This window comes from Gobius niger, assembly GCF_951799975.1.
Source record: "Gobius niger genome assembly, chromosome: 3".
In the NCBI taxonomy this organism is placed as follows: Eukaryota; Metazoa; Chordata; class Actinopteri; order Gobiiformes; family Gobiidae; genus Gobius; species Gobius niger.
In genome coordinates, this window is record NC_136854.1 from 6,756,538 (window position 1) to 6,770,902 (window position 14,365).

At 41.4% G+C, this 14,365-nt stretch overlaps 2 protein-coding genes across 2 annotated transcripts in view; one reads left to right on the forward strand and one right to left on the reverse strand.

Annotated features, from left to right (window-relative positions):
* Window positions 1-1,326: 1,326 nt before the first annotated feature.
* On the reverse strand, window positions 1,327-8,411 carry LOC306961504 (uncharacterized protein). Its single transcript, XM_079554271.1, has 5 exons — window positions 8,237-8,411; window positions 5,679-5,732; window positions 5,509-5,608; window positions 4,141-4,368; window positions 1,327-2,308 (listed from the first exon to the last, which is right to left on the reverse strand). The coding sequence occupies exons 1-5, from the start codon at window positions 8,276-8,278 to the stop codon at window positions 1,563-1,565; spliced, it is 1,170 nt and encodes a 389-aa protein (XP_079410397.1). The 5' UTR covers window positions 8,279-8,411; the 3' UTR covers window positions 1,327-1,562.
* A 2,508-nt stretch (window positions 8,412-10,919) lies between these two features.
* txndc11 (thioredoxin domain containing 11) overlaps window positions 10,920-14,365 on the forward strand; it is a 33,988-nt gene continuing 30,542 nt past the window's right edge. Inside the window, exons 1-2 of the mRNA XM_079554056.1 lie at window positions 10,920-11,245; window positions 13,983-14,079. Coding sequence (XP_079410182.1) covers window positions 11,118-11,245; window positions 13,983-14,079 — 225 coding nt within the window. The 5' untranslated portion in view covers window positions 10,920-11,117. The remainder of the gene's footprint in view (window positions 11,246-13,982; window positions 14,080-14,365) is intronic.

Consider the following 14,365-nt stretch of genomic DNA (forward strand, 5'->3'; position numbering starts at 1 on the left):
GAGCCTGCAATAAAGATATCGAAGAATAAGTTGTATGGGATTGTAAAAACGTACCCTGTAGGCCATACGTTTATATGAAGAGACCGGGTTGACTACACTACACGACACGACACGACACGACACGACACGACACGACACGACACGACACGACACTACCTACACTACACTACACTACACTACACTACTACACTACACTACACTACCTACACTACACTACACTACACTACACTACACTACACTGCACTACTACACTACACTACCTACACTACACTACACTACCTACACTACACTACACTACTACACTACACTACCTACACTACCCTACACTACCCTACCTACACTACACTACACTACACTACACTACACTACACTACACTACACCACCTACACTACTACACTACACTACACTACACTACACTACACTACACTACTACACTACACTACCCTACACTACCCTACCTACACTACACTACACTACACTACACTACACTACTACACTACACTACCCTACACTACCCTACCTACACTACACTACACTACACTACACTACACCACACCACACTACACTACACTACACTACACTACACTACACTACACCACCTACACTACTACACTACACTACACTACACTACACTACACTACACTACCTACACTACACTACACTACACTACACTACACCACCTACACTACTACACTACACTACACTACACTACACTACACTACACTACACTACACTACACTACCTACACTACACTACACTACACTACACTACACTACACTACCTACACTACACTACCTACACTACACTACACTACACTACACTACTACACTACACTACACTACCTACACTACACTACACTACACTATATTATACTATACTACACTACACTATACTATACTACACTACACTAAACTGGTTCCTAACCTTTTTTGTCTCGCGTATCCCTTCAATCTTTAATATCCTACTCCAAGTACTCCCTACCTTGAGTATGTTGCCAATATTATAATAAAGTAACCAACTAAAAACTAACTAAAATTTTTCAGTAGGACAATTTAATAATGTGCTGTGTTCAAAATGCTAACTAAAGGTACTCTCAAAATCAAACACTAGAAATTAATATTAAAATTCTACTCGTTTCTCTTTCTTTTTAGTCTGAACTAATTCCAAGTACCCCCGAGGTCCCCCTACCCCTGGTTGGGAAACAATGTACAGGAAATATGTACATTTGTCAAAAAAAGATATAATGGGATGTTTTTTATTTTATGTACAAAATATTAGAAAAACAAAATGGGATCAGAAATGCCCCAAAGAGACAACAGGCGTATGCTCTCATTCCAATATGCACATGCACGGACATTTTTGAACTGAATTGTATCCAGAATTTTTTGTTGTTGTTATTTTGTGCTTTCTTATGTATGCATACATAAGAATGCATGCATTGTTACATAAACATGGCTTATGGCCATAAGCAGTGAAATGAAAGGTACATTTGGTAACGGTGCTTTTGTCTGAAGTTACATTAGATATACAGTATATGGACCACCAGTGGAATACACAAGGGTTAAAGATCCAGGTTGACCTGCTGCTTCGGTCGGCCCAGCTGTCGGGTGGGCCCCATGCGGGGGCCTGCGTGTGTGCGCTGGTGTGAAAGGAGCCCCTGGTGGTAGCTGAAGGTCTTGCCGCAGAGTCCGCACAGGTAGGGCCTCTCCCCCGTGTGCAGCCGAGTGTGGGCAGTCAGTGCTTTGGCCTGGGTGTAGCTCTTCCCACACACGCTGCAGGTGTACGGCCTCTGGTTCAGGTGGGACTGGTAGTGCATGTTCAGATGGGTCCTGGTCCGGAAGCCCTTGCCACAGATGGAGCACCCGAATGGCTTCTCTCCAGAGTGCACGGTCAGGTGGGCCTTCAGGCCAGTGGGGGTGTGGAAGGCTCGCTCGCACTGGGAGCACTGGTAGGGCCGCTCCCCCGTGTGGATCCTCCGGTGCACTGCGATGTAGACCTCTGTCCTGAACTTCTTCCCACAGTCTGGACAGGAGAAGGGCTTGGGCTTGTTGTGTGTCTCCATGTGCTCCTCCAGCTGCTGCCTCTGGCTGAACTGGATAGAGCAGCGAAGGCAGAAGAAGGCCTCGGGCTCAGAGACAGGTGCTTTCTGGGAGTGCGAGGTGATGTGGTGAGCCTGGAGGGCAGACTGGCTCTCACAGTCTGTGCCACACTGCTCACAGCGCAGGGACTCTCCCGATGAGGAGTTCACGTACGCACACTTGTTCATGATGGAATTCAGATTGCCATAATCCACAGGGCCTTTCAGATCTGAAAATATGCACAAGAATTATTGATCTGACAGAGACAACTATACTACACTGCGTTCCAAATTATTATGCAAATTGTATTTTTGTGTCAAAAAGTTAAAAATAATAATAATAATAATGAAAGTCATGGATGGTATCGTGTCTCAGGGCTCTATGAATCACTGACATCAATCTTCCACTTTATTAAGCAGATCATAATTTTCAAGCAATATGGGAAAGAATATGGGTCTAGGTATGAATATGAATCGATATTTCATAAAAGATTAAGCGTAATCATCATACAGATAAGAGATTTGTGGATGATTCAGACACACTCGGGTTTGTGCAGATAAAGGCACAACAAGGACGGTTTCTGCCAGACAAACACATCAGATTAAGAGAACAGATGCTACAAAGCAGCAGACAGGTATTTGAAGCTGCTGGTGCCTCTGGAGTCTCCCGAACATCACGGTGTAGGACCCTCCAGAGGCTGCAGTTGTGCATAAACCTTCTATCCACCGGCCCTAGACTGTTCATTGAAGCTCATGAACAGAAACGGCTGCAGTGGCTCAGAAATACATGAAGACTCATTTTCAAACAGTCTTCACTGATTAGGCCGTGTACCCTGGATGGTCAAATCAATGGAGTAGTGGATGGTTGTTGAATGGTCACAATGTCCCAACAAGGCTGTGACGTCAGGCTGTGACGTCAGTAAAGAGGTGGTGGAGTCATGTTTTGGGCCAGAATCATGGTGAGAGAGCTGGTCGGCCCCATTAGGCCCTTTTAGGATCCCTGAAGGTGTGAAAATGACCTTTGAAAAGTGGTCAGTCAGTTTCTGACTGACCACTGTCTTCTATGCTACAAAATGAAGAGCCGTGCTTTCCCTGACAAGATCCTCTTATGCATGACAACGCACCATGTCCTGCTGTAAAGAATACCTCTGCATCACTGGCTGCTATGGGCATAAAAGGAGAGAAACTTATGATGTGGACCCCCTCCTCCCCTGACCTCAATCCTATTGAGAACCTTTGGAGCCTCAACAAAAAAAACTTCTATGAGGGTGGGAGGCAGTTTTCATCCAAACAGCAGCTCTGGGAGGCTATTCTGACATCCTGCAAAGAAATCCAAGCAGAAACTGTCCAAAAACTCACAAGTTTAATGGATTTAAGAATTTTGAAGCTGCTCAAAGAAGGGCTCCTATGGTAAAATATAACTTGACCTGTTAATATTTTTTTGGTTGAAATAGCTTTTGATTTCAGTAAATATGGCCTCCTGATGCTAAAAATTTAACAAATGACCATTTTCAGTTTTCATTTACAAGCTTTAAAATGTATTGAAACGATGAGTTGCATAATAATTTGGAACAGTGGATTTTGAGGTTTTTACTATATTTATTTTTGAAAACAATACTGTTATCACTGGGAGATTTTTTCAACCACATTTAAATGATCCTCTACCAGTTAAAGACTTGAAAATTATGCTGACTCTCATTTGAGTTGACAATTTAGAAAATCTTAGTAAAATGTCATTTGAATAATAATTTGGAACGCAGTGTAGTGTTCTCTTTTGTACCATTTGTTTCTGTGGGAGTAATATGCACAGAGTCATATAACAAAACATGAAGGCCTGAGGATTTACTGTATGTGGCCTGTCATTCAACATCTCTTCTCCTCAAGTCATCACAATTTCTAAACTTGAAGGCTAACACCTCTGCCATCCAATATCTATCAGCTCTCATCCACTGGCAGTGCTTTGTCCTGCCACCAATCATCATCTCAGAGAGCTATGCTACGAAGCTGGTTCAACATGTCCTGGATTAGTTCCTCTAACACAGGTCGAGGAAAATGCTCTTACCCAGGTGGACTTTATAGTGAGTTTTGAGGTTCCCCCTCTGGGTGAACCCTCGGTCGCAGATGAAGCAGCGGAAAGGCCGCTCTCCGGTGTGGATCACCGCGTGCCGCTTTAGTCCACAGCTGGAGGGGAAGGAGCGCCCACATATCTCACACTGGTGGTCTTGTTTCTTCACCTGCAGAGGCTTCAGAAGCTCCGGGGGGACGTCCAGATGGAGAGGGCCCTTCTTCTCTGCACAACAAAGTCCAAATTCAGATTACAAAGACAAGGAATGATTTATCAAGGTAAAGCTCTGCATAAAGACAGCGATGGCTACAGAATATTCATCAGCTCTGTGGCAGTCAGTGTGGTCTCCACTGCAGTCCTGATTTGCTGTAGAAATGAGTGATGGGCTGAATGAGCCGAGGTATCTATCCATGTATCTAGCACAGACAGCATGAGAGAGTCATGAGAGTATCATTTTAAATCTTTTAAATCTTTGGACACCAGGCAAATCTGCCCTGATAACAAAATGATTCAATAGATACCGTGTAAAGCACAAGAGGAATATTTTTTCTTCACTTTCATGAGATATTGAGGTGCAACGCAAAAACATAGATAACCTAGTATACTGTTTAGTTGTTATACCGCTTGCGTAGCTCTGTGAGGAGAGCGCCCGTTTAAAATCAAGGGGTGGAGTCACATGATGGTCTATGATGGTTTAGTCATTAGACCATGCCCATTATTGTCACAAGCACTATTCTTTTTTAAATCTTGGTCAGGGGCTTCATTTATATATCGTGAGCAGTTTTCCTCTAAATCCTCACTCTCAGCTGTTGAACTCATTCATGACGATTTGGTTCACAATTCTGAAAGAGAATAAATGAGCTCAGTCAGTGTTGAGTTTGCCTTTTTTCACATGGCGCCTGTGCAATGAAGCCTACCAAAACTGTGACACAGTGGTGGTAACATCTGCCCATCACCAGTAAAAATTTCAGGCACAATGTTTTCCTACGCAACAAATGAAATGAAAAAAGACCTTCATTTTATCACCTCTGTTTTTAATACATAAACTTGAATTTGATTTTCCCGAGGCCCAGAAAAGAGGGTTCTTCTTTGTGTGCAGACAGTCAAAGACATTGATGTGTTTTTTTGCTAATTTTATTGTTAAAAAAAAGAAGAAGCAACAATTGACAACAAAAAGGGTGTCTATTTACTAATCTAAAGGTATAGGCAGTACAGTCTTCCTTCAGGCCAGTGTGTATGATACCGTTCTTGTGTCCCTGGGCAAGGCACTTCACCCACACCTATAGCCGTGTATCACTTTACGATATGAATTTTAATATTATCATTTCATTAAGATACATTTTGAGAAGATGGAGTGGCACTTACTTCTACCCTGATGCGTTTCACCCTTTGGGCCCCTGACCTCCTCTGGTTCAGCGGTGGCCCCTGGTCCTGGTATAGACACACTGGGCCCTTCAGGGGACTTCTGCAACAACACAGACCTCCTCATCAGCTCTCAGTCTATTTAGTTAAGCTGCAGAAAATGTGTTGCTTACATCCTCGTCATCGACCCTCGGACCTAAACAGACCCGCAGCTGGTGAGTGAGCTCCTGCACAAACACAACACAACCTCCCGAAAAGACTGTCATCATTATGCAGCTATTATTGTATCTGCGTATGTGTGAAGAGATTTGTCAAGTTGTACATGTGAATCTGATTGACCTTCCTGTCAGCTCGCTCTGTCAAGCACGTGTCATGACGGGAAGGAAATGCATGTTAGTGTCTCTTTTTGGTGCAATACCAGTGCGATTATACATATATATCAGAAACTCCTTGATCTGGATTCCAGATTCCGGTAGTACTTAACCTCTTAACTCCCGCCTGAACCGAGAGGATCTTTTTCCTCACGTCATCAGATTTTTTTTCCATCATTTTTTTGTTGGGTATTCAACTCATTTTTGTAACTTTATTTGTCATTTTTTTATCACATTTTTTGTCATTTTTTGTCAAATTTTCATCACATTTTTGTAATTTTTTTTGTCACATTTTTGTCATTTTTTTGGTCATTTTTTGTCACATTTTTGTCATTATTTCGTTAATTTTTGGTCATTTTTTGTTACATTTTGGTCATTTTTTGTCACATTTTTTGTCATTTTTTGGTCCATTTTTTATCAAATGTTTGTCATATTTTTGTAATTTTTTTGTCATATTTTGTAACATTTTTGTCATTTTTTTTTGGTCATTTTTTGTCACATTTTTGTCATTTCTTCGTCAATTTTTTGTCAATGTTTTCTCACTTTTTTGTCACATTTCCATCATTGTTTTCGGCTCAGTTTTGTTGCTATTTTCACAGCTTTTTTCCAGCAGCTTTTGGACTGGGGTAAAGCCAAACTGGAGAAAAAGGTGCTCGGTTCAGGTGGGAGTTAAGGGGTTAAAAAGCAAATGTGCCACACATTCCAGCGGCAAAAACTGCTTTTTCGTGACAATGTCCAGTAACGGCAGCTCATGAAACTCTTGGCAAACGACAAGACAGAGGGTGAATCAATCTTACCTTGGCTTACAAGTTAGCAGGCGTCATACTGGGGAAAAACATACAACACTATTTTCTATGGCAGGAGATCTGGAGATTGACGGATAGCAACGGTTGCTATGAGGTATGATTGGACAATGAGCGTTTTGGGGAGGGATTTTGCGAATGGCACCACAAATTCTATTTACACACTCACTGATGTTTTTAAAACAATAATCCTCACGGTCGAGAATTCCGTGATCATGACCATCAGCAAACAGGGGCGGACTGGGACTGAAAAACAGCCCTGGACTTTGACCAGCCTGGCCCAAATTAGCGTAATTGTGCACTTCCACAAATACATATTTTAACCTCTTACCACATTTTATTATTATTTTTTTGATTGGTATCATCAGCAAAAAGAACGGGAAAGGTGGTCGTAGAAACAGAAACAAAATCATTAATATAAATAATAAATAATAACGGTCCCAAAATTGAACCTTGTGGTACACCATACTCCACGGAATTCCTTTTAGATTCATGTTTTTTTATACTGGGCTCTACCCAAATCTAAAAGCTTCTCGACTGGAGATCAACAATGTAACGCCTCATTTGAAAGCTAAGACCTACAAAAGTGATGGAAACTTTGCGTCACACATTTTTGTCATATTTTTGTTGTTTTTTTAAATTATTTTTTTGATCATTTTTTGTTTTGTTTTTCTCACGTTTTTGTTGACTTTTCATCCCATTTTTTCTCGCTATTTTGATGCTTTTCTTTTTAGCTTTTAGATTTGGGTAACGCTCGGTTGAGGCGGGACTGGTGGCCCTCGAGCCAGTGGCCCTTCTGCGCTCTTCCAGAATGGACGTATGGCCAGTCCGCCCTTGTCAGCAAACAAAGGGGCAAACAAACATCCGTAATGTATTGGTAGAAATTTGGCTCAAGGTGCGACAATATGAGAGAAAAATAAATAAATAAAAAAACACACTGGAACTTTTGCATATTTTTAGGTTCCCATTTTTGTTTACGGGTGTGTTGTGATCAATTTTTTTTTTTTTTTTTTTTTTTTTTTAATGTTGTGATCAATTGTAGCTTCCTGCGACATGAATATTGTGTCACGTAATATTGCGATAACGATACATACTTTGCTGATATATTGTGCAGCCTTAATTTGCAAAGCAGAATATCAATATTGCTTGAATTTCACCAGTAAACATTCACAATACCACGTCTTCCAATTGTCATATTTTACAGAAATGTGCATAAATACAATTGCTTATGCCAATTGTTCACAATAGAGATTTCAGTGTGGTGTCTGCTTCATGCGTCAGATAATGCTATTCTCATTTTGCTTTGCTTGAACTTGCTGTCACTAAGACATCCCAAAGCAACAGAGGATTCATTAATCAAGTGAAATCATTTTCCACAAACCTGTCTGCCAGTGTTTCAGAAATGAATTCAACAATAAGTTCGTCAAAAGAAGACCTCAATTTTACTACAGTAGCCGCTGGTGAAGCTACAGTCCGGGGAGAACAGAGCAGCTCTTTCCCCGGCCCTGAGCTCACCGCACCGGGCAGAGATGGAGGGGGAACCCCGCTGGAGCTCACCTCACACCGCGCAGAGCTGTCACCCCGCCTGAGGGCTGTCATGAGCGGCTGTGGAGCAGGACAGGAGCAGGGCTGGGGCTTTTGCAGGCGTTACGCTCGATCGGTCTGGATCTTCTTCTGTAAATCTGAGACGCTCGGCAGTTTCTAGGCTAAATACCGCCATCTAGTATATCGTTCCATTCTGTGCTACTTTAAAAGGACAGTTAAATGTTAAATATTACTTCATAAAATAAAATAAATAAAAAGGTAATTGCTACTGGGAGTGAATGATTTCCACAGAAAATGCCATTTTCAGTAGCTGAACATGACGTGCACTTGCGTGTGTGTTTACGTTTTCGTGTGGCTTTTTACGTTAAAAGAAAATGTGGGGAATACATGTTTTGTTTCGTTTGTAGAAGAGAAACTTTAAGAGGGCATAAAAGAGAGAGCGATAGGAAAAACACTTTAAAAAGGCCGCCATCTACTGTTCTGTCCTTGCCATGGCAACGTTCGCTTTATTAAGGGACCGTGGAAAAAGAACGCTGAATGGGCCAAAACGGAAATATTTTCGATCAAGTCAGTGACTTCACCCACACATAAATATGGCTAAATATGAGGAGGAGCGCAAAGTTTCAGAGATTTAAGATCAGATTTAATGGCACGGTGGCAGTTAGGGCTCGTGCCTCACAGCTAGAAGGTCCCCAGTAAAATAGATTCTTAATCAGTGCGACTTTTCTGGTTAAGTAAAGGTCAAAGAAAGCCATGCTAGCAGTGATTAGGGACTGTCAGGCCCATGAGTGAATCTGAGTTATTAGAGGTAAGAAAATGAATGCCTACTCCACATGCACAGACACAAAAAAGTTACTCCCTTCAAGGGCCGACATGTGTCTGCTAAAGCCTTGCAGCAGAAGTTCCTGTGCTGCACAAGTGAGGACAGTCCAGCTGTAACAGGCTTTTGAAGCAAGCACTTTCTGAATGTACAACATGTTATTATGTCCAAAGAAGCCGAATCAGCATTGTCAGTACGCATGCGTGGTAATGTTCCAGTCAAAGTTCACAACGACCCGCGGTGTCAACAAAGCTCATTAACACCAATCAATCAATCAGTCTTTTTTCATATAGCCCTTTTCATGCATTTCATGTAACACAAAGTGCCCATGTCCTCCCAACCCACACTCTCCCCACCCACCTCCCCAGAGGCACACCACACAAGCACCCCACACACACTCAAGGTAAAACAATGGACATAAGGCTGAGGTAAGGCTGAGGTAAGGCTGAGGTAAGGCTGGGTACAGATAAACCAGGTAGGGAAACGCCATCCAAGGAGCCGTCTGCATCGGGAGCGGCACCTCGGCTGCAGCCACAGGGCGCCAACACATGGTGCCCTGACAAAGCGTGGTAGAAACACCACACCTCTATCCAGACACTCACAGGACAGCACCCCAGCAGCCACAGCCAATCACTGCTCCCGAGGCAGAGGGCTCCTCCAGAGGAAACTGGAAGAGCATAAAAATTGTTAAAATAAATAAAAATCTTTGTGATGTTCTTAATGTGTGGAATAAACACCAGCTCAGAGTTAAAAACCACACCCAGGTTCTTCACCTGTGAGGAAGGATTAATAGACAGTGACTGTAGTCAGACTGAAGTCTCTCTCCACCATACGCATTCATCACATTTCCTACTGAAAGATCCAGAACGTCGTGACGCGAATGGATTAAATTAGTAAGTTTGACATATAGCTAACTAGTAATGCTATTTGTAACCAATACGTCTATTTACTTAATGTTTTTTATTTATTTACGAGTTATTTTTCTCTTCCCAGTAACACTGTGTTCCTGTTTCTTACAGAATTCTTTTCAAACATCGATTTTCAACGCTCAAAATATTCAATATCTGTGTCACACTCAGTCATGTTAACAGTGTGGGATACGATCCTGACCTTTAACCTGGACCAGCATGCTTTGCGCTGGGTGAGATGCCAAATCTGCTTATTGTGGGGAGGTTTTCATCTTCCTTTGGTGAACCTTGGTGATTTTAATAATAAAAAGAAATTGTGGCGTCACGTTTGGTGGACTGGAGGCCGCCATTCCAGACGTCTGGGTTTAGCCAAAACATTTACTCAAGTAAGAGTAACATTGCTTTCAAATAATTTTACTCAAGTAGACCTACAAGTAAAAAGTAGTGACGCAAAGAATTACTCAAGTAAAAGTAGAAAAGCACTTGACTACTTTGAGTACTGAATAACTTTATGCGGAAAAAAGGTCTGATTTATTTTCAACGACGCCTTAAATTGTGAAACAAAAAGTAAACAATGTAACAAAGTAACAATTTTTTTTAACTCAAGTAAGAGTACAGATACTTTATTATGATTTTACTCAAATAGAAGTAAAAACTACTGTATGAAAAATCAATTTCTTAATTTAGTTTACTTTATTTATATGCGGATAACGTGCAGTTACATTAAAAAGACGGCTGCACTATGCTTAGCACTATGTTGATTTCCATAATGTTTTTCACTGAGTTCTTTGAATATCACTGCATTTAAAAGAAAGAAAGAAAGAAAGAAAGAAAGAAAGAAAGAAAGAAAGAAAGAAAGAAAGAAAGAAAGAAAGAAAGAAAGAAAGAAAGACGCCTTCGTTTTTACGGTAAGTGGGTCATTGACACACACTCCCTGGGTTGCGTCATTGTTGCGGAAGTAGAAAGTCTACGTGGGGAAGAAAGGTTGGTTCTGGCCGCGTTTGAAAGCGTTTGCACGGTTTGCACCCATGTCCAATCCAGGCTAGCTTCGTGTGCGGCTGCTGGGCTGTGCAGGTCGTCATTATCCCTCCCCCGGTAGGCAAATGGCCGCGCGCAGAGCAGCACTGACCGTATAAATGGGACGGGAAGCGGACGACAGGCGGTAATGCTGCGGCGTCTGCGGCAAGCTCTTCGGCGGCAGGTGCTGTTCCTGATGGCCCGGAGACCTGAGCTCCTGTGCGGGGCGATCCTGCTGGGCGTGCTGCTCGTCCTGGCTGTCAAGTTCACATGCAGGTAACACACGGGAGACTCTCTCTAACCTGGCGTGTAAATGAGCACTCCTCCTGCCTCTGCTACGATGCTAATAAGGAGCTTCATGGACTAGCTCAGTCTGTCACCTGCAGTTGTAATGAGAAACTGACTAAAATAAAAGCACAGATACTTCTCTCATCCTTTCATGTCAGGTAGACAGATCTGCCTCTCAGTCCAGGACATTGTAACTTTAATGCTTTGGTTTAGATTACATTCGAAGTGCATCTGACACATAAGACACATATATTTCTAAAACATAGTTAACGCAATTCTATTTAAGATTTTGCATAAGAGTTTAACCAGCTTTCTCTAGTTTCGCCATTTTTGTTATGTTTATAGTTTCACTTCCTTATTTGACACTGACAATTTTAAACTGTTGCCGTGCAACCATGTTAAGTCAATGGGATTTTACCTTTATCTATGTCACTTCCTGTCATAGATACAGATGGCATCGCGTCATAGGAGGGGACGTGACTTTGCCGAGGGGGGAAATAGAATCTTTTAGCAAACACCATTTTCTACTCTTTTTGGCCATTTTCTGTTGGAATATGATTCATTTATTTATCACACACAAATAAAGTCAAGTGTAAATCGGGCCCATATGAATATTTTCTCGCAGCAGATTGTTCAGTAGAAGTGAAAAAACGGCAGTCACTAGCTAGCTACGAGTGCCGTTTCTATACGGCATCTCTGGAACCGCCCATATATGGTCATGTTTGAAAACAGTTGAGGGGGAGAAGAATTTGGAGAAAAATCTAAACTTTCTCTAATTATTCAAAAACTGCTTTAACAAACGCTGAATTATGAATATAGTTTTCTACTAAATAAAGATACAAAGACATGAAGTGGAGCAAAGTGGTTCAACAGCCCATAAATACATAAGTAACAGACGCTAACGCTAGCTAGCGCTCGCTACAACTGCCGCTTTTTCGCTTTAACTGAACAATCTGCTGTGAATAAACATCCATATGGACCCGATTTAGACTTGACTTTATTTGATAAAAAAGTTAATATTTAGCCAGAAAATGGCTAAAAATAGTGTTTCCCAAAAGATCCTGTTTTTCCCTTCGGCGAAGCCACAATCCCGTCTGTATCTATCACTTTATACTAATAAACATAAACATTATGATTCCCCTCCTGCCAATGCTTGCTTACAAATCAGATGCAGTACACACTTTTGTGATGGATTCTTGCTGAAACGTAGCAATGTGTGAAGCTTTGACACACAGAACAGATTGAAGAGAACTTCAAACACTGGTCCTACTCTCAGTTGATGTCGTGACTCTCCCTTCTTCATGGAGCAGTAGCACAGGGCTGTAACTGTTACTGTCATTGTACACCCCTCCTGGGTTTGTCCCTGTTTCAGAGAGTGGTGTCCTGCACTGGTCAGCTCCACCTCCTCCTTCCTTTTGCTCCTGCCTCCTTTAGCCGCCTCACCCGACGCACTTTATTTAAATTCATGTACTGCCCACGGACCTTTTATTTGCATAGTCTGTGATCACAAACAATGCACAAGAGCCAGTTTTAATAAAGTATAAAACAGAGGACTTTAAACTGAATTCATCAGATATTTACCTCACTCAATTCGGAAACTAAACCAACGAGATGAGCCTAACAACATTGGGTTCAACTGACAATGTGCCAGTTGTTCTTCATGTTAATATGCACTCTCGTTGCAAAAAAAAAAAAAATAGTCAAATTTACAATAGCCTGTGCTCGGGCTGGGAAATTTTTGAAAAAAATAATCCCAATTATTTTCCCAATACTGATCAATGTCAATTTTTGATTTGATTTTGTTTATTTTTTCATAATAGATTAAACACATCTCGTTGATTCATAAAATGAGATATATCTTTTATTGAAACCTCAGTTCAAACCAAACCAAATGCTTTCAGCAAGTCTCATTTAACGCACAAAAGTCTTCCATTGTCTCGTCCAAACTAGGTACTGTTTGTGCCAAAGAAATGACTGTAAACCTGTCGATATTAAAGTCCTATGACGATTATTGAGATTGACCAAAGTAGAGATTGCGATTTTGATTAAATTTTGATGAATTGCCCAACCCTCGCCTGTGCGTAAACCGTAAAGGTGAGGCCTCTTCCGAGACACAAGTGATAATTAAATCGTGTATTTTGTTGTAAACACTCTCTTAGATTAGGATAGGCTATTCTTTCAGCTGTGTGTGCGTCGTGTAATAGCAGGTACATTCTTTAATTTGACGTGACATGTAAGCTTTTCGAATTTCTAAAATAAAAATAAAATACCTAAGTTTTAAAATGTTCAAATAATCTACATATGTTTATGATAATTAGTTAGTTAACCCTAATCAGGATATAATTAAGGTTACGTTTTAAGTTTTAGAAAGTAGAAGGTCTTGGCTTTCAAATTAGGTAACCCTAATCCTAATCCTAACCCTAAAGTGGCAGTTAAGTGGTTAAAGCTTTCATTAAAGCTAATTTAATGATAGCTATAATGAATAGCCATTTATAAATATGCGACTTTTGCATTCTATTCCGAATACCTACCGGAAATCCTAAAAAACCTGACGTAACATTGATCCTGAAGCGTCACAGGAGCCACCGGGTCAGAAAGCGAAGGCACTGAGCTAACCACCCATACAGCTACTGGGTCACTGAACGAACTCGGCGCACACATATGAACTTTTTACATAAAAAAGTTGCATAGTGCATCTTTAACCTCATGTTGTCTGTGCTTGCAGCCGTGCCAAGAACGTTGTGGCCCCGGCTCGGCCCCCAGTGCGCTTCTTCTCCTCAGAGGCCCCTGTGGTAGACCTGTACCTGGGGCAGATCGATCAGGTGAGGAGCTCCTTGGCACTGTTTGGACAGTTTTAAGGGAACATGTGAGATTGTAAAGTACACTGCACATGGAGGGCAGATAATCAGGATTATAACTGTGTTTATTGTTTGCCTATTGATAATGTGCTGAAAGGTTCAGAAATTTAAGTCACTTGTACTCTAATAATGCGCTTTCACTGCCATTTTTGATTTGACTCTAACTGTTCTTTCGATATGTAGAAGTACTACTTAACAAAACCTTTACTGACAGATGCTAGCAGACATCAGCGTTTGGCTGGAGGTGCGA